Here is a 21,868-nt window from a genome sequence, read left to right on the forward strand (position 1 = left end):
CGAACAAAACAAACTTTAGAGAACTGTTCGCGACCTTGATTCCGTTGTACACTGTGGCAAAATGGCCCAAGCGTCTGATTGGCTGCCCCTGTTATTCAGGCCAGCATTATTGTCTTCTGAGGTCAAACTTCTGGTTGATCTTGTGCAAGACCATCTCTCATTTCTCCACACATGTAACAAAACAAACGTATGACCTTGACTCCGTCTGAGGCACATTAGCTCAAGCGTTTGATTGCTGGTGAGCGTTATCTTCTTCTGAGGTTACACCTTTTAGTTGGTCTTTGCTTTTAAAACTGTCCCCATCTCGACATAATTAACATCCGAGACAGCGCAGGAGTTGATGTGAAAGGGTCCGTAAGACAAATAGACTAAAGCTTGTGCACTCATCCAGAACGTGTTGCATGTAGACGCACTCTGCCACCTGCATTGTAATGCGCCCCCTTCCTAAAGAGGAAGTGCCAGTTTGTCAATACTTCATTTGCTCTTTGATTTTGAAAACTTGAGCCAGTCGCCTTTGTGCAAACACAATGTCCACATCAGGCAAGCTCTTAATGACAGGTTATTCTCTGGGTTATACATTATTTCTGGTATTCATGCATTATTTCTAATTCAAAACCCTGTTGACCTTGATGGATGACTGAGCTGCAAACAAACACCGGGGACACGGATTGAGTCTTTTATAAAACAAAAGCTAAATTAATTCAGCGGCGATGGCTAATTGGCTCCTGTTTGAATTGAGAGGGAGGTCAATATGTTTGCACTGGAAGACAAAGAAACCCTGCCAATCCCAGACGTCTGTATCCCTGTGAGCCAAAATGAGACGCTCCTGATTGGTTTATAATTAGCGGGTTAAAGGACACTTCCTCCCATGCTTTGAAGTTCTGAAGAGCTGTTGATGGTCTTGTAGCAACGGGGAGCCAACAGCCGAAGGGAAGCGTAGTCCTAGACACTGCCCTTGACCCTGATGGGAATGTGAGCAGAAAGGATGTAAAGACCCCATGTGGTTCGGAGAAAGGGGTAGTTGTAGTCATTTCGGGAGATTTGAAGCGATTCCAGCATTGAAGAACAGCAGGGCTTCTGCATTCAAAGCCTCTCTGACGGCAGAGTGGCTTGTTTTGGTGTTGTCTGTCGTCGGCTCGGTTCTCGGCAGGGCTACCTTACGTGTTTTTCAGAAACAAAACAACGTAAGAAACCAAGTCGAGCCTCCCCTGAAGTAATGATGCCTGTTTTTTTTCCCTTCGTCCTCCATTTGGTGTGAGGAGAATTGCAGTCTCTCCTCAGGAGCAGATCCTAAATGAATCCATTTGTTTACCTTTGGGCTCTGTTGGCTTTGTGAATGTTGATGCTGTGGAAACCCCCTCACAGTTGTTGCAAGGACAACTTATCAGGGGTTCGATTCACCTTGCAGCCGTGTTTTCTTGTTCATAACGTCATATTCCCATGTATCTCATACATTTAAAGGGATAGTTCACCCCCTAAAATGAAAATTGGATGTTTATCTGCTTACCCCAAGGGCATCCAAGATGGAGGTGACTTTGTTTCTTCAGTAGAACACAAACAAAGATGTTTAACTCAAGCTGTTGCAGTCTGTCAGTCATATAAAGCAAGACATTGGGAATCACAGCTTTGAGAGTAAAAAAAAACGAATCCAAATTAAACCCTGCGGCTCGTGACGATACATTGATGTGTAAAGACATGAAATGATCAGTCAGTCTGTGAAACTGAACAGTATTTATATTATCTTATTCACCGAAATGTCCAACGTCCAACATGACGCAAGTACATGCTCTGGCATAGTAGACATAGATATATATAAGTAGATTCCCACAGCCCATAGAAACGGCCACTAATTAGGCAACTAAGTATATATATCTATGCCTACTATGCCAGAGTTTCCCTACCCGTGACTTCAGGACGTTATGTGTCTAAGGATTGAAGTACTAATCTACAGTATGGGCAGGTCTGCTCCAAAGAACAAAGCGAACGGGATGACAAGGTAGAGGAAGAAAGCTGATTGTAGATCAAGGCCCGTCTCTCTGTTGAGCAGGAGAACTAATTTAGATTTTAGTCTGTGAATTCCCAATCATAATGTTCTTCAAAGCCGTCTGAGAAACAGCATCTCAGTGAGATTCCTGTGAAAGTCGCCATTAGTGCCTGCTGATCATCCTTACAGTGACTAATTTCAGGGACGGCCCCTATGGAGCAGCCTGTGGTTCAGTGTCTTGCTAAAGGGCACAATCGTTATAAAGCTGGATTGTGATCACAGTAACTGCCCAATTCCACCTCTTACCTTGGATTGAACCCCGTATCCTTTATATTAGCAGCCCAAGGCCTTAGCGATTAGGCTACCTCCACCCGTGTACGTAATATTGTGCCTTTTTTTCAGTTGTAGCTATTTTTAGTGGTAGCTATTGAAGATTCTTCCACGTTGGAGAGATTCTGCAACACAGGGGGAGTGTCAGTCGCCGAAACATCTGTTAAAGAGTGCATAATCAGCAAAGCGACACGGTTTGCATATGTTCAAAATCCCACACCTAGAGAAAAAACATCTGCTGCCATTCTAATATTTGACAGAAACTGTTTAATTGATCAATCGCAGATGATCAAACACTCTTAAGTTGACTGCTGAGATGAAAACACATTGTTTGGTTGATCTGGTTTAACTGGTTCACACAGCTAACTGACCAATTTGCTAACATTAGTAGGCCTTTTCTGTTGTATCCATAAAATATCAATTTAATTAATATTCAGTCAATTTAATTTCCACAAACATAATATTTATCTGTGACAAACATTTTGCATATAACCCTGCTACTGCTTAAAACGTAGACGCTCAAGAAATCACGTCATTTGGACCATATCTAAAGATAGAAGTAAAAATATTTGCAGTGTTTTATTTGTATTTGTTTGTCAGGTACAGTATTATCATGCTGAAATATTCAACCCTGTTATGAATGTTATTATAAACTATAAAACAAATACTTCTAGCTTTATTATAAGTTCATTATGAATAACTACACACCAATATTTTGTCCCTGGTAGCTAGTTCCTTCTGAGAGACAATGTAATTTAGGCCACATTTTCAACCCTGTTATCCAATCTGTTTTTTTGTTGTTGTTTTTTTAAGGGTTAATTTCAAGTTTATTTAATGTTTTGATGTGAATAAAATAATAATAATAAATAAATACATTTATCAAGGTTGCAAAATCTACAAACGTCAGAACATTAATTGGTCATATAAACATTTTTTTCAAACATCTTTTCACTGACCATTTGTTTGAGGGAGGGAAAAAAAGTATATTCATGAAACATACCATATATTTACAAAAACATTAATAAGAACATGTGATGTAATGTGTGTGTGTGTGTGTGTGTTTTTTTTTTTTTTTTTTTTTTTTTGTGTGTGTGTTTTTTTTTATCCAGTCCATTAAAATAAATACTTTAAGGAGAGCAGAAATGAAAAAGGCTTTCCATCACTACACTGAATAATCATTTTGATGAAGGACTATCAAGCTACTGAGCCTTGGAGTGTCTGCTTAAATGTAGACTTGCTTAGAATTCCTCTCTGCTGCCCGATTTTCTTTTTATTCTCTCAAAACGCAGCCTTTTATTTTACAACATCTGAAAAAAATAAATATCTTGCTCTCTGCTAGCATGTTCATACTCTTTAGCTCCATCTGTCTTGTGTGTATTTGCCTGTTTGGCTAACAGCGATTGTAAGGACTGTAAGTGATATGTGTAACCAGAGCAAAGGATTTCACAAGCCGTGTCTGAGCTGTGTGCTAATGAAACTCTGCAGAGATCCGCTCAAACACACACAGACACACACTTGCCTAAGTACATACAAGACACAGATACCTGTAAGTGACCTGTGTGTTAATGATCTCAGAGTAGACACTCGCTCCTCTCTCTCTCACACACAAACACACACACACAGGGCTGTCAGAGGTCTGCTTATTCCCTTTACATTTTGGCTTTGGCTTCTCTGGCCTGTCAGAGGTAAAAGCCTATGTGTGTTTATGTTTACACAGAAATGTCGATATTATTGCTCTTTGTGAGTTATGAGTTGTGTGCTTACAAGCTCTTTTCCCCCCTGTATTTACACGTCCTGTTGAAACAGGAAGTTGGTGTGGGACATATCCTTTTTTGTTGTTGTTGTTGTTGTTTTTGGTAATCAGAACCATGATTTTCTGCACGTTAGTTGGTTATGCATAGTTAGACATACATACAGTACACAGTACAACTAACAATGTGCAACCAGCTAACAAGAAGTCAGTCATGTACTAAGATGGTATTATGGGGCGGGGCTTTCACATTCTAGAGCATTTGATTGGACAACAGTCTGTGTAGTGCAAAATGAGTCATCAATAATTGATGCATCGTGGTTCTCTTGTGAACACATGGCAAAGACTGACAGGGAAGAGGAGAAATTATGGAATGAAGTCTTTTTTTTTTTTCTTTTTTTTTTGCACACAATTAAGTTTGAACAACTGATGTCACATGGACTGTTTTATTGATACCTTTACTAACTTTCTGGGTCATGAACCTGGTAGTTCTGTTGCTCTCTATGCAGGATCTCTAGATTTGGCTTAGGTTAGAGTAAATGTGAAAGATTTAGCACTTTATTGTCTATCAGTCAAAAATCAAATCTGGAATTGTATTTGTAATACCTACAGGTTTGTTAAAACTCCCTGAATTGGAGTATGAAAATGATGAATACCCATAGTAAGCACTACTAATGATTGTGTAGAACTGTTTAACTGCATGAAGCCTCTGGTGGGTTAATCATCATATTGTGTTTTTATTGTATTTATTCATCTATTTTACAGGGCTTGAGCACAATGCTCCATTATTGTAAATTCTGCTCCATTGCATTTTGATTGAACAATGCCCTTTAGTGCCTTTGTGCGTTTGCGTGTATTTGCATGCGTGCGAGTGTGCACAACTGTTTGTGTTTATGTTGCGCATTAAAGGTGAGCTGACACCAGGTTCATTCTCTCCCTACTGCTATAATTTTCCTTCTTTCATGAATCAGAATAAATTATTGACATTTCTGTAATGAAGGCTCTGGTGGTTTAGTGTTTAGCATAGTCTGTCGCCCTCCTACACGCACACACACACACACAAACGACTCTTAGCATTTATAGACTTTTACAGAGCTCTGAATACAGTGCAAACTCCATGGATGTTCAGAATAAAGAACCTACTGCTACAGATTTATGTATTTATATTTATATAAAGTCGGTGTGTGTGTGTGTGTGTGTGTGTGTGTGTAAACTGTTTTCAGTAGCCATATACTCTATGGTATGTCTTCTACACAGCTGCTTTCAGACACCTGCAGGGTATGAACAGTCGAATACACTTCAAAATTCAGTCAGTAAAGTACATTTTTACTAATTCCCTCGTAAAAATGTACTTTACCTTATATATTATGTCAGCATTCCAGCTGCTCTCAACAATCAATACAACAAAGACTGAAAAAACTCTATATAAAATGTTCATATATCAACATCATTGGTTTCTACACTTGCTTTTCTCTCTGTAAAGACTGGCGGGTCTTTCGTGTGATTCTCAGTGTAACGTTAATGGTTTTCTGTCTTGTATGGAGGACGTGTCACAGTCTGTCACCTCTCCTCCCGCTTGAATACAAACAGACTGCAGACAGCCTCCAATAGTGAGAGGTTAAGATACTCACGACCCTGTTATGTTAATCTCTCTCTCTCTCTCTCTTTCTCTGTTGTTTACTTTCATTTGAGAGCATGTTCTCAGAAGTTGTCCAGATATTTATGTCATTAATCACTGGCTATAAGACACAACGCCGCGGATGGAGGCGTTAAGCTCAGGCCCGCAGGCTCGTGAATTCTCCGGCGTGTGGCGTGCGCTCTGTGATCTGAAACGATGGAGGTGTTTGAGACTGAATTAGATCAAAGTGGGCCTCGTGTAAGGATTACAGAGGCGAGAAAATGCAGCAGGCGTAATATTGACAATGCTAAGAGAAGTGAGGAGAAACAAGCTGATGTGGCAGGCATCAAGGCTTCCTCTCTTGATTTCAAGAGCTTTGGACTGAGGGCTATACATAATGCTACTGATCTTCTGTGGAGATGTAAAATTCATTGTCCATGTTTTCTCCTGAAACGTTGAATAATTTCAGAAAAAAAGGAATGTAATGCCTCTGATGTTTTCTGATGTTATTGTGAAAAAAATTATGTTTGTTATTGCAAAGAAAAGTCTTTGTAATCTTTCATCATAATCTAAATACTCTCCCTGTCTCTAAAACAAGGCTCTTTTCATCTGATGTCATCAGGCCCCTCTTTTAACCCCTCCCCTAACCACATGACTCCGTTCTGACATGTGGTCCATGCCATAAAAAAAGGAGCCATCTTTTCAAAACAAGTTTAAAACACATGAGGCAAGCTTTTATATATGTACTCTCATGTTGGTTTCCTTTGTTTTTCTTAACAATAAAAATATAAATTAATAAATAAATAAATAAATGTTGTTGTTGTTATATAAGTTTTTAAGAACGTTTAAAAAATGTGTTGTGCCATATACGATATACACCTTGTGTACATCTTTATTAATATATTTAATATATATTTATAAATATATTTTATACATTTTATTTAAAATATATGTAAAAGGTTTTTTTGTTTGTTTGTTTTTTAGTAATTAATTAATTAATGAATTGAGAAATATCGTAAATTTTTGGGTCGCACCAAATGACAACCTTCCCTTACCATACAAAGATCAAATTATCTGATCGCCTGATATTTTAAGATAATTATTGACCTTGACATGGCCGTTCTATGACAGCATACCTATTTGTTTGTTTCTTCTTCTTCCTCTTCTTCTTCTTCTTCTTCTTCACTGTAATATCAGTACAGTTATATCACCCTCACGTTTTTGACTTCACTTTATGACAATACTTTTGAAAGTATCATAGAAGAGCTCTGATTAGTCATTTTATGTGTGAATTGCATAACTCATTCCTAACCATCATCACTGTGACATCAGAATGGTGGAGCGACTCTGGTTTAAGGGGAGGTTCTTTTAAAATATCAGACGTTATGGTCCGTCGAAGTCTTTGTATTTAGCTGTAATTGTTTCCTCCTTCTCTAACTCTCTCAGGAAACTCAGCGGGTTTCTGTCCTGTTCCTCCATTGCTAAATCCAGCCCTTTTACTGACACGGTACTGATCACTATCTGCCAACGAGAATACCGTTCGTCTTTTTTGATGCGTTTTTGTGGGGAAAGGTATTGACAATGGAGAATAACAGGCGGCTGCTGCCAATTTAGACAGGCGTTGCGGTCCGTGGAGATTTGAGCACATTTATTAGCCTGATCCACTGCCAAAGATCCCATCAGAGTGATAAGAGGATGGACAGGGCCTGACGTTTGAAACGGAAACACGACGAAGCCGAGCGCTCTCGGGAGATTACAGGATGAGACAGATTAGAGGCTATGAGATTATGAGATATTAGATTTGATAATGGACTATGTGTGTTTTGTCTGTGATAATGTAAGAATTACAATCTGATTGGCTAAAGGTCTCCGACTAACAGGATTCTCACATTTCTCTCTCTCTCTCTTTCACACAGATGCAGATCTTCATGTATAACTCAGACGACTTTGACAGTCTTAACACAGCCATACGGGAGAAGCGAGTAATCGCGGCCATGGCTGTCTTCTTTCAGGTGAGAACTCGCTGGGTTTCGAAAGCGTCTTCATGTTCAGCCGCTGAGCTTTGTCAGTGCTAAGTGCTGGCGTTAAACAGCATTGATTTTGCAAGGAGGTTTTCTCTCGTCCCATTAAGTTCAACGATACTGAAGCTTCACACTCGCAGAAAAGTCACCGCCGCTGTTTTCAATATGGGAAAACACACACGTATTCACTCCCTTTCTGCGCTGTTCTTTTGTCAAGCCCACTGCGATAATTACAAAACAGCAATTTAAGGCTCGCAGTCTTTAACCGGGAGCTGTGTGTGTGTGGGGGTGTGAGGGGGTGGGTTTGTATACTAATTTCTCACATTTGAGAAATTGCACATCTGTCTGTGCATTCAGGCTGTAATAATCCAGAGTTCAAAAGATTCATCAAACACTTCAAAAAAAACAATTGAACATAGAGGGAGGGAGTGAATGGGTCAGGTTTTGCTTACAAAATGTTCCCACAAACACAGTAAACCATTTTTAGGTGATTTGAAGTATTTATGAGGAAAACAGCTTAAATAATGCACTTATTGTACTTACATTTTTAGTTTTTTGTTGCACTAGACAATATCACAATCATCATATATAGTAACAATGTTTTATATAGTTATATGGACTATTTTGGTTTTGATAGCAAATAGTTCCATCAGAAACTAAAACGGGAGAAACTGGATAATGACAGACGTTAAAATAAATGAATGCTTTTATTTAGCAAGGATGCATTAAATTAATTAAAATGACAATGAAGTGTATTTATAATGTTGCAAAGATTGTCTGTCTTTCTGTCTGTATTTTCGCTGTTCTTTTGAACGTTTTTATTCATCAAAGAATCCTGAAAAAAATAAAAGTGCAATATTAAGTGCCAACATTGATAAGAAATGTTTCTGTAATAACTGTTTTACTGTATTTGTGATCAAATTAGCGCACCCCTTATTTAAAAAAAAAATAATAATAATAATAATTTGTTCGAAATTTACAGAGAAGCAAAAATGCATGCATATATAGATGTTTGTTATAGACATTCAGACTTTAGCTTTAAGAACAAATGTATAATCTGAGAAATCCACAAAGCTTAGAAGACTTTTTATTATGTCATGACAAGGTTTTCTATTGGAAAAAGATGTTTAAATCTCATCTGACTAGAGTTGTATATATTTCCCTCTAAACCCTCCCTCCTCCGTCTCATTCTGCATCTGTCTCATATCTTTGTAGCATGTGTCCCACTCGACATCTCTTTTTATTTGGAGCCCACACCATTTTCTTTATTGCCTGACCATTTAGTCTTTCTGTCCCTGATTAAAGAAGATAGCGGTCGTAACATCCGTCATGATATGTTCATAGGCTTATTTACAAGACAAACATTTATTCCACAAACTAATATGTCGCCAAAGATTGTCTCTTTAATACACTTTAAACCGCAGGCTTGTTGGTGGTCCAGGACACAACAAATCGTTTTTAGGTTGTATATAATTTATTGTTGGTTATTGTTTCAAGTTATTATCTTGTGCTGCTTTATAGCTTGCAGTTATTTGCATTTCTCATTTAGGTTTAATCAATTTGCAGGGCTTTATTTTTTTCTTCTTCTTCTTTTTCTTTCTCTCTCTGTTACAGCTCACAGCTGCCGTATAAAAAAACCTCACTCTGAGCTCAGTACAATAAATGAGCATTTTTATTTTCCATCTGCTGAAATGTACTTTGAACTTTATTGATTTGCATGTGTTTTTTTTACTTGTGAGGTGAAACCGAGCTCTTAAACTGAGTTTAAAGCTGTTTGCTGCTATTTATTGTACCTCAGGGTTTGATCTACAAGAAAGTGCAGGTGTTTGGGGGTGACCTCTTGCATACAGGCTCATTTGTAGAATGTTTTCACTATTCCAGCCTAAGAATGCAGTGTAGAGTGCAATATGAGCTCTGTTAAAAATTTGTTAATTTATTCACCCTAAAGGCGGGCGTACACGGTGCGAATTCGGATGGTCGGTAGATCGTATGTCCACGCACACGGCACAAGTGAGTTTATCTGAAAATCGTACTTACGAGATGATATACGACACGATTTTACAACCCGCGAATTCCAGAAGCAATCGCACAAAGTTGATAGACGCGTTCGACTTGAAGCACCGCTGCACGCACAGAAAGATCACTGTATGACATTAAAGTACCGCGAGAGCGATAGAGAGCACATACATCGCGGTACTTTGATGTCATACAGGTGATCATTCTGTGCAGCGCTGCTTCAAGTGGAACGCGCCTAATATAACTGCTCTCCCTCTCTCATAACTGCATATAAAATATTGATAAGAGCCGTGACTGTTTCCAACACGTACAGGTTATTTTTCAGCAATAGGAAACCGGGACGTTTGGTCACCCTGTGTGTCTGTGTTCTTGTATATGGTTTATAAATATCTGAAATAGGTATTACAATGAAAACATGGTTTATGAAGACAATTCCTGTGCCCTCGTAAACCAAAAGGTTATAAAAAATACTATACAGTGTTTAATAGAAATTTGAAACATGCATTTTCCGTGATGGATAGAGGTAGTGTATGGGGATATAGAATACCGTTACGTTTATGGAGAGTCCCTGTAAACTACTTATGCGTGTGTGAGAGAGAGAGCGAGAGAAATAAAAAGGCATTGGAACACGTTGCTAGAAACATCATACAGCGCTCGCTGTTCCTGTCAGACTTCAGCGAGTTTATCCTCCTGGTCAATAGTCTTCATTTGCCATGGCGCTGCCGTCTTCGTCTTTCTTCTTCTGTGGTTTTCCTAGTTTGTGATTGGTCAACTTCAGATAAATCAACAAATCGGTTCGTTCAACAGCACACATGTCACGAATTCAAACCGATAGCTCACAAACTTTTTAGACATGTTTAAAAATGATCGGGAGGTCGGGAAGTGCTCGTAAGCCACTCTGCTCGGCTCGTAATTCATAGCATACGCGATTTCCACACGATTGAAAAAAATTGCATGCGAACTCGTACGACAGCAAAAATCGCACTGTGTACGCCCGCCTTAAGACCATTCAAGATTCTAATACTGTGGTGATTCCTAAAGTGCAAGTCAGTAGCTACTGGAATTTAATAATCAACAAAAGCACATAAAGGTAAGACAAAATTAACATGATACATTGAGGTCTTATGAAGTACAATAATTGGTCTGTTCAAGAAACTGAACATTATTAACAATATCATTATCTGTAATCCTGAGCCTCAGACAAACGGTCTGGAGTGATGTTCGGTTCACAAATAAATTATTCTTTTGAACTGGTTCTTTTTAGTGAATGTTCTGCTACGGCAGCGTAGGACGGCAGCTATTCCTCACATTCAAGGGATAGTTTACCCAAAAATGAAAAAACATTTACTCACCCTCATGTTGGCCCTAACATAAATGACTTTTGGAACACAAAATAATATTTCTGAAGAGTGCTGGCAGCCAAACAGGTTTGTCATTTGTCATTTTAGAATGACATGATGGTAAGTAAACGATGACACAATTTAGACGTTTGGATTGAACTATCCCTTTAAGTTTCCTGATGTCGTTGACCTGCAGAGACCTCACACTGTCTCTCTATCTACTAAAATAAGAAAAATATGCAGGTTGCTGATTCCGTGTTTTGTTCTCTACACAGAGCCATTCCAGCTACAAAGAAAAAAAAGGGTTGAGTTTTCAGCAACATCCCCTTAAGAATCTGTCTTTCTTTGTCTACCTATATTTCTGTCTGTCCGTCATTGTTTGTGTGTATTGTTGTGTCTGTTTTTCTATTGGTCTGTCTGTCTGTGATTGTGTAGCTGTCTTTCTAATGTTGTCTCTTGACTGTCTGTCATTCTTTTCTGTCTGTTGTTCTGTTTGCATTCTACTTGTCTGTCATTTGTTTTTGTCCATCTGTCTGTCTGTCTCTGTAATTGTCTTCCATTTTATCTGTATGTCTGTACACGTCCTTTTCCGTTTTCTTTTCCGTCTGTCTGTCCTTTGTTTTGTCTGTCTCACTGCTTGTTTGTCCGTCCGTCAGTTCGTTTTTTGCCGTGAAATTTTCTGAAAATGGCCACACAAACAAAAAATTAGTCCCAGAGGCTGGCATTAAAACAAACAAACAAACACCCTATTCTGTTTGTTGCCAGCCAGTCTTTCTCTCTGTTGTTTTGACTCTGTGTGTCCTCAGTGACCAATCTCTACATTGAGGCTGAAAAGTGTCTAAGAAAACTATTCTAGACAGTTGTTGTATTGCAGACTTGTGCCGTTCCCTCTCAGCACCCACTTCCTGCATCGAGCTTCTGGAATTCTCTTTCATGCAAGAAATAGCACAGGAGTGTTCAAAGAGCCTGGAGAGATTTATGTGTGAGAGAGAGGGCGGCTAAGGACCAGTGGAAGTGTGTGAATCCTTTTCACTCCTGCCTCATGGGAATGTTGGTTAGATCGGCTAACCAGCACTGGCCTTCTTGATACACAACCAGCACACACACACACACACACGTGCACAGACTTAACAACAGACCTCACCCCTTGGGTCCTCTCTGTCAAAGCCTGTCTCCTGATTCAACCCTATGGGGGCTTCTTAAAAGCACAAACCTCTATTTGATACACCTCCATCCAAGACAAGCAAAGGAAGTGCTCCGCCTGTTATGGATTTTCCCTGATCTGTGCTTTTTGTAGGGTCAAGATTACTAAAATTATTTTCAAACCATTATATTTTTGTATATAGTCAGCACAGAACAAGCTATCATTCTCTTTCACTAAGCCCACACACACACACACACACACACATCAAAGGTCACTACTGTAGCTTTTCTCTTTCAGGCTTTATTGCATACTGGAGTCTTTTGTCTGTGTTCAACAATTCAGTCAGTTCAGGTGCATCTCAAACACAGGCAGCTTTTGAAGCCGTTTGATGCACAATGGGTTCTCTTATGTGAGGGGGTGCTTGTGTGATTGCAATCATTTCGCTTTTTATGACATCAGCACAGCGCACTAACATCATGTGTTCCTTTCAGACCCTCTACCAGCTTTTTCCTGTGTCAAAAATTGACAAAGCCTTCTATATCAATCTATCCATTCATCCATCCATCCATTCAACCAACCAACATATATTCGTAATTCTTGTATTCATTCTCTTTCTCAGGTGGGGATGAAGGACAATCCTGCAGTTGATCCGATTATTCATGGACTAAGAGGAGTGGTTCATCACGGTGAGTAGAATACACTCATTTACATTTAGTCATTGAGCAGACACTTCTGACCAAAGCAACTTACAAATGAGGACAATGGAAGCAATCAAAATCAACAAAAGCGCAATGATATGCAAATGCTATAACAAGTCTCCGTAAGCTTAACATAGTACACGTAACAAGTTTTTATTTTATCATATAATAAATAAAAAGTAAACAGATAGAATAGAAAAAGAATAGAGTGGACTAGTGCTTTTTTTCTTTTGTTAATTGTATTATAAAAAAGAAAACAAATATATAGAATATAAAAAGATTAGAAAAGCTAGTTTCACATTTTTTTTAAGAAAACAATCAGTAAATGAAATTAGTGCTAAAAGGGACAAGTTTTTTTTTTATGTATATTATATTATATTATATTATATTATATTATATTATATTATATTATATTATATTATATTAAACAATATTCCAACAAAATATTGTGGTTCAAGTTGAGTGTTCGGTATAATTGTATCACATGTAATAAGTTTTACTAGATACGTGCATTCGCAATAACAACTGATAATTTGTTGGTGTCCAGTATTACATGCTGGAATAAACAAAGCAGACTCGTCTGCTATTAGTCAGTCTGTTTGTAAAACAGCGCTTCAGTTCTGACAGGATCTCAGCCTCAGGCCCCTGCGGCCTCTGACTAACAGGATGATGATATGATGATGATATTGAGTCAGGAGATCAGGCTCAGAAATCAAGGGATTGTTGAGCAGAAAGTGTGCTCAAACCTATCACTGTGTATATATATATATATATATATTCTTGTCATATATCTAGGCTGGCAAACAGACAAACACCCACTCATGCATACACATCATTTACTCACTGTAGTTTTGTCTCTGGCTTAGACGGGAATGTGGGTAATTTTGTGCACTTGTTCTTTTCTTTTTTTTTTGCAATCTTTGTCTGATGACAGATGTAAGGGTGGACGCTCAGGCTCCAAATGGATGAACAGAAGTGCTGTTAGAGGACTCACAAGCCGATACACAAACATAAAAAGTACCAAAAGCTAGCATTGGCCCATTAAAATACCTTTTCACAAGGATGGGCTGTTTATTCACATTCTGGTAGGATCAGTGTTAAATGGTACATTGAGACCATTATTGTACTTAATACAATTTAAGATACAATTAGAATGAGCTACTTATAGTTTAACTTTATACTTATAAAGTATTTTAACATTTAAGAAACAGCATTCTTCCCCTTTAAAGAATTTCAATATTTGCTAACTGTGCTAGGGGCAGCACAAGATCATTTTGATTTCACAAGATGACAGTACCTTACGTAAGTTGACCCTCTTAAAGTCATCTACAATTTCCTCAATGTTCCTTCTGTCCGCTTCCAGACATTAAAAGCTCTGAAATGATGAAGGCACCACCAGCTGCTCCCAGCATGAACCGAACGGTATATTCCGGAAAACTGAGATGAAACAGCGAGGTCTGTCCCTGATTCAGACAGAGCAAATTGACGTCTCTTAAGGGTTTCTTAGTTAATATACTCTTGTTCTGCCTGCTTTTCAGTCATCTCAGGAACATCTCTCTATGTGTCCGTGCGGAGTTTAAAGGCACGCCGAGGCTTTGATGGTAATTACCGGCCTGCGATTTGTGCTGCCCGCTGAGACAGTCGTAGAAAGCGAGCGAGAGAGAAAGAATGACGAAGTCGTGGTGTAATCCGGAAGGCCGTGGTACTAAAAGCATTCTGACAAAGAGATCAGCTCTAATGCAGTGTAATAATGGCACTCAATTTAAACGGCGCCCACACAAAAGGGATTTTACCAAGACTGAAAATAGTTCTGCCTTCTCTTGCTGCCAGATTACAAAGATTATGACACTCTATCTGATGACGGTGATGGGAGTTACCAGAATGTGATGAGGCTGATTTACTAAAAAAAACGTTGTGAGTCATCAAAAGTCACCTCCATGGTGCTCAGGTGTTGCCAGGACATGGCTATGCGGTTGCTAGGTTGTTTTGTATGGTTAAAGGAGCCCATTCCCAAGTCTGTATGATACTTGGTTGTCTCAGCTCTAAGGATGGGAATTGTAAGAAATGTTATGTTAAAATATTCTATATAACATTGAGTTTTTGTTGACAATTATTTTGGTACTTGGAAAAAATAACTAAAATTATATTTCAAATAAATTCTGTCCACAATCCTCCTTCATGGTAAATCAACAGGATTACAAAAAATATTTTGCACTTTATATCAGAAAATACGGCTACTTTTGCATGATTGACCCTTCTCATGGAGTTTGGTTGACTGGCAGTTTGACCAATCATAACCCAGAATCTGCCATTTTGTCCAACAAACAAACCAGAGAGTAGATTAACTTTGGCAGACTTAAACTTGACAAAAGGTGTGCATTGACATCTTTTCATGAGTTGAGATAAAATACCTTCTGAAGTTCATTCACATTTATTTCATGCTATTAGTAAATATGAAAAGATGATTCGTTCATGTGCCGTTTGAACTGAGATGCTACAGCGATCTGTTACGACATATTAAAGAGCCACAAAACAGTATTTATTCATTGGATTTCCAGAAGTAACCTGTTCTGTTTTGTCTGTCAGCGCATTGTCAGTTTCCTCTTTGCGCCTCAATTAATTTTTACTGCATGAGAACATGATGTTTAGTGTGAGAGTGGCATGGGTTGTCGGACATAGCAACAGTAACAAAGGGGGCGGGTCTTTGCAAAGAGCCAATTGAGGTCCCAATTTGTCCCAAATTGGTCTAGTTATAGATACTGTTATCTACTGTACAGCCAAGCCTTGACCCCTTGAGTCATACAATAAACTACAAGAGGAGAGCAGACAGAGATGCATTTATTCATCCTTTTAATTCACTCTGTCCACACCATTCAGACTACTGCGGCCTGTTTGCTGGAGCGTGTTGATCTGGTTTGCTCAGAAGGGTTAGAGTAGGGGCTGGAATGGAGGGGTATGTGTGTGTGTTCTCGGTGGGAGGTGGGACAGAGCTGCGTTCATTCTTTTTATCCCAGACAGATAGGAGCAGGGGGTCTGCACATATTCAGAGCCGTGTCTCCGCTGTCAGCGCTCAGACGTCTATAATTTCAACCTGCTGATCTCCTGACGAACATGTACACTACGCGCAGGAAGCTGAACCAAACGATTTGCAGCTCGAATGACATGCACGCGGCCGTATGTGAATTCTTAAACCTGTTTCTCCCCAATCCGGCTAGATGTTGAGCAGTGTTCGGTTAGTTTTGGTGCTTAAGAGGTGTGCATCCGTGTTGAGAAGCACGAGGAATAATTTTACACGCTGTATTTAAAGCTCTCGGCTGGAGGAAGGGAAGAGCTGTCTTGTTAAGCGATCATCCATTAGGCTCCTACGGTAAATATTTAACTACACGTTAAGAAGAAGCCGACGTGCCATGCAAACGCCCAGTCGCATGTTACAAGGCTGTGCACTCTGTGAGAACAGCCCAGTGTGATTAGCAATGCATTTGCATTTGCTTCAGATTACAATAGAGTTGAGGCAACACATGCATGCACATTATACAGGCCCTCTGGGAATATATCACTTGCGAATCCTTAATTCAAGCATGTAAGCTTCATTTTAACGTCAATGGCGGGGACAAATGAGGTCCGTATTGAGCTGCTCGGCTGGGGTCGAGTTCGCTCACGACAGTAGTTTCAGAGTTATTGAAGCTATTAAAAGGGGACATATAATGGATAACAGGAAATACCTCACAGTATGATGTGAAAAGTCATAAAGTGCATTTTAGATTGAGCTCCCTCTCCAGTCTACGCAGGCTATTTATGGAAACAAAGAAGCTTGATCAAAATGTTCACATTTATGACATAGGAAAAGCCACGAGACATTCTAAACCACATAAGCATGGCTCATGTCAAATTCACCAATTAGTGAGTAGCTCAAACACACAAACACATTTACCTAATTATTGGATTATTTACCAAGAGAATGTAGTTTAGTTCAAATAATTTATATTCACATTAATGCCTACTAATGCCATTAATTACTATTCAAGACACTTAAAATGCTATATTATATAATGCATATATATAATGCATATAATGTATAAGGTGCCAGAGAGTTTATGTTCCAAAAAGCATGTTCAGCCTTCATGACATTAATCCATATGAACCCAGCGGATGATTCAGTGTCTTCTGAAGCAAATAGGCATGTATGTGTAATACAAATATTTGAATGCTTTCATATTTTAATCATGCAAGTATATGCTTGACCTAAACTAATATTAAGTGTAACATAAAGTGTATTACAAACTTTGCAGCCTTCTACACTTGTGCATAATTTTTTGCACAAGCTTCACAATGCACTTATGTTTACATCTAGTGTAAACTTTACCCTCTTGGGAACTTGCACATTTGTCCGGAAGTAATGGTTTATGGTTTATGGTTTATTTTTATTTTTTTTAACTAACACCTTTTGTTTCAGTTCTAAAGAGATTGATGTATCCACTCAGATTGTATGAACTACCATTATGATGATTGAATGTTCTTTTTTGAGTGACAAAATACAGTACAGGCTCTTGTTCACTTTTCTTAAATATTTTTTGTTTGTGTTTTACTGTTGTGTTTACATCTGTTGTTGCTTAAAGTCCCTAATATAATATGAACGCAGTCCAGTGGGGCAGGGGGATGGGGGAGCGATCGAACTCTGGTTCGAACCAGGCAAGCGAACCAAGTGTGAAAGCACCCTTAAAGTCAATATGAAACAGCATTTAAAAAAACTATTTTACTTCTGTATTCTAATGCATGTCAGCCTAAAACAGGATATATATAAAGAGAAAGTTCACCCCAAAATGAAAGTTGTCATTAATTACTCACCCTCATGTCGTTCCAAACCAATAAGATCTACATTAATCTTCCGAACGCACAAAAATACTGTTTGCACGCAAAGAAATACAAAAATAACGACTTGTTCAACAATTTCCTCTCCTTTTCTGTCTATCTTAGATGCGCGTTCATGACTGTAGCAGGACGTATGCTTAATTCGTTATTTTAGTTTTCTTTGCGCACAAAAACTATTAGCTTCATAAAATAAATGAACCACTGATGTCACATGGTCTATTTTATCGATGTCCTTACTAGCTTTCTTGGCCTGGATCATGTCAGTTCCATTGCTGTCTATGGAGGGTCAGAAATTGTATTTAATTTGTGTTTCAAAGATCTTACAGGTTTGGAATTACATAAGGGTTAGTAATTAATGACAGAATCTATCTATCTATCCCTATAATGAGTAACAAGGATGGGATTTGATCGGGAATTGACAGATCCAAAAATATAAACATTACCTCCCTACTGTACTGGCTGTGCACATTTTCCTAGTGCGCAGCAGCTGATGTAACCTCATGACGGACGCTTTGGCGACAGGACTGCGTGTGGCGGAGAGAGTCGGTGGCGTGCTGGGTCCAGACACGGATGTGTGACTGGAGTGTTTGCCCCGTGGCTGTGTGTGTGTGTGTGTGACAGAAAAGCGCTCTGTGGCATCCATTACCATGCCACTGAGGCACGGCGAAAGCTTCTCTCTCTCTAGTTCTACATTCCCAGTCCAACCTTCAGGGGATTACCATTCATTCAACCTTAACTTCAATATACACACAACACAAGGCATGTTAGCTCCCCCATTTATACACTAGACATCAAGGCGCATGTAAATGAGCTCATGCTTCTGTTTATTTTGCTCTCTCTCTCTCTCTCTCTCTCTCTCTCTCAGTGAGTGATAATGAGACTGCTATCAGACCACAGTATCTCTAAACCCTGCTGTGATTGGTAGTGGCGTTGAGTGTTGCGAGTTCATGTTCGTCCCATCGCGCGCCACACAAGTCGTTGAGGATTGTTCTCTCAACCGAATGCCTCTTCTCAAGGGTGCATAAATCAAAACACTGAAATGAGCTCTCGGTTTCTCTATGGAATGTATTACAAGTCCATTAATTCAGTCATCCAGGGGTGTTTTGAAGACATCATTGGCCAGGCCATCACTGCTCTCATTGCAATACATTTGCTGTAGGCTGTACTATGTTCAAATGTTTAGAATTCCTACAAGGATATTTGTAAAAATCAGATGGCGTTTACATGCTAAGCTCCTTTGAACAGGATTCCTAGTGTAAGGTTTGGAATATGGGTCAGCAGATTGGCAATGTACTTTATTCTTTGTGCGTCATCATCGCTGCACATCAAACCAATCGACTTTCTCCATCTGTTTATCTTGATTTCAAGCAAAATGTTTGTGCATTTGGAAATCAGAACAAGAAATACTCAAGTGGAAAGCTGTGTAATTCAGCGGTTCTCGTTTTATCATGTCGCCAGGCCAGCCATATGTTGGGCAGGCATTGTTGGATGGGACTGATAAGTGTTTCAGTCAGAGGAGGATTATGGGTAGAAATCTGCAGATTGTGTCCTCTCGAGGATTGAGTGGCTTTAAAATGCTAAACGCACAACTCATCCACAGCTCGAACATTTAGTTTGGTCCGTGTCCCTTTTTGAACTAACAACAGACACAACATGTGGAGAAAAACTATTCCAGGACAATGCAGCGATTAATTTCAAAGTTACAGCTGCTACATTTTGCTGTGTACCAAAGGAAGGAAAAAAAGTTTTCATAATCAAACAAGCAAGCTGCATAATTAAAAGTTTCATACTTTCTAAAATAAATATGAGTGTTTACATACTAAGGCAACAGTCATGATGATAGGGTGTTGATTCAAACTATTGAGTTTTATGAGTAGGTTTATTTTTAGTGAATCAGAAATGCACAGTAATAGTGAGACTAGTGTAGATTTCCGAAATAATGACTTCTGAGTCAGTTATTTTTAGTGGAGTCAAGCCATGCAGCACTTCTTTTAAGTAAATGAGGAACATAGTATGACTATGTTGGACTGATTGCAGAAAGAAGGACTTTTATGAGCAAATTATTTTAAACAAATCCAAACCATAGAGCACAACAGGTGCAGTACAACCAATTCTAAAATGAATAACTCTTGTGAGTCATTTTCTTAAAGAATCAAACACTTACTGTGTTATGTTTTTTGTAGAGCTTGTGAGATCAGTGTAATTACTAACTGTTTGTTCAGATTACTAGGTAAGCATTATGAGTCAGAAGTGCTTTATAAAAAATAAATAGACAAAATGAAATGTGTAGTGGTGGCTGATTATTTTATTGTTTCCATTTACAATATACTGCCTGTAAAAGACTGTGAAATTTCATTAAAAAAGAATCATTTTAACTGTATTTATTTTCAAAATGATGTCATTATTTGGTAAAGGTATTGCATTTATTCTCAAATACTGAAAGATTTGTTACTAGAACTGTTAAGAACTAAAAAAAAAAAAAAAAAAAAAAAAAAACACCATAATAGAAAATATATTTATGGAAAATATATTTATTTGAAGTACATTTATTTTATGATAAGTATACTACAAATACATTTACATAATTATGCACTTAATAAAATACACTGCAATTGTACTTTAAGTATACTACACAGGTACTATATACTTAAAGTCTGGTCATTTGGAACAACTACTTTTGTGCTTGTTCTACTTTTGTGAAAGTAGTGCTGAAGTCCAACTAAAGATATTCTGAAGTATATTTGATCGTGCTAAAGTGGAACTGTTGCAAGTATACTTCAGGATCAATTTAAACAATCTTGCATTTAAAGACAGATATTATTCAGAGATCATACAATCCTCATCAATGGTGACATTAAAACACATTTTAGGCTTAATATTAAGAAATGTGCATTGTGCACAAGTAATACTCCAAATATGGAAATATAATAATAGATTTGAACTATGCTTAGTATGATATAAATGTATTTTAAATATATTACATTTCTACTAGGGTAACAATATATGCATCACAAATAGTATCTTTGCCAAATACTACTAACCAGATAAAATGCTTGTTCTCAATGTATTTGTGTTCTTTTTTGTTGTTCCAGAAAAAGAGACATTTCTAGAGCCCTTCGTACTCCGAGACTTGTTGCCGTCCTCAATCGGAAGCTACTACCGTTACATCGGCTCTTTGACCACGCCGCCCTGCAGTAAAGTGGTGGAGTGGATCGTCTTCAGTCGGCCCGTGTTCCTCTCCTACAAACAGGTAAGTCTAGAATACACATTTGAAGGTGTATTGAGGTTATTCATGCTATTTGGGTCTTTAAAAAACAGCCGAATTATGCCATCTGTACTCAAAGCAAAGCTCAAAGTCACGGTTCCCATAATACAGAGCATGTGACCCAGTTGAGAAGCCTGAGGAGTTAAAACTGTTTGAGATCTATTAGATAGATAGACAATAGTTAAACAGCATGAGAAATATAAGAAAAGAGCAATGTGTAATACCCGTTATTGTTCTAATGGAACGTACTTTCGCCACACTGACTCATGCCTCTCCATTAGTATGCGTCACCCAGCTTGGTTTGCGCACATGCATCCTGTCCTCTCTCTCAGCAATACTCCTGAGCTCTGATTGATAAGAACAAGTCTCTAGCTGAGCTTTTACACTGTAATATAACAAAACCAAACACCAAAAATGGGGCATCTTCATGCTAACAGGCTGCATGAAGAGCATGGTGCACTTCCACCAAAGTATAGAGGAAAGAGGACTTGTTTTAAAGTAGAAATCCTGGATATTGTGAGGTGGGCTCTCACTACCAGCACTGTTAGACTCAGATAACAAACAAAGAAGGATATGATAAGTAAGGGCTGAAGTTTATAGCGAACACAGTGTCTGTTTATGAAGGTTGTTCTCCATCAGAGACCGATCCATCTCTGGACTCTCAGTGACTTCTGATCTCAGCACGTGTTAAAAGAGAAACGGCAAACAGAGGCTTTGCTCTCAAGTATAACAGATCAAAGGATAGCTGTATAAACCTCATCCGGCCGTGAAATATTCCATGTTATTTCAAAGTCTTTTCAAGGTTTGTAACCATATGGCGTAAGTCTTTGTAA

The 21,868-nt window shown here is 38.5% G+C and overlaps 1 protein-coding gene across 2 annotated transcripts in view; it reads left to right on the forward strand.

The window, feature by feature from the left end:
• The window catches only part of LOC127967973 (receptor-type tyrosine-protein phosphatase gamma), a 225,749-nt gene that overhangs the window by 154,430 nt on the left and 49,451 nt on the right, over positions 1–21,868 (forward strand). For both annotated transcript variants that reach the window (XM_052568742.1, XM_052568743.1), the window contains exons 5-7: positions 7,599–7,694; positions 12,823–12,889; positions 20,863–21,020. In XM_052568742.1, coding sequence (XP_052424702.1) covers positions 7,599–7,694; positions 12,823–12,889; positions 20,863–21,020 — 321 coding nt within the window. The remainder of the gene's footprint in view (positions 1–7,598; positions 7,695–12,822; positions 12,890–20,862; positions 21,021–21,868) is intronic.

This window comes from Carassius gibelio, chromosome B11 (assembly GCF_023724105.1).
Source record: "Carassius gibelio isolate Cgi1373 ecotype wild population from Czech Republic chromosome B11, carGib1.2-hapl.c, whole genome shotgun sequence".
In the NCBI taxonomy this organism is placed as follows: Eukaryota; Metazoa; Chordata; class Actinopteri; order Cypriniformes; family Cyprinidae; genus Carassius; species Carassius gibelio.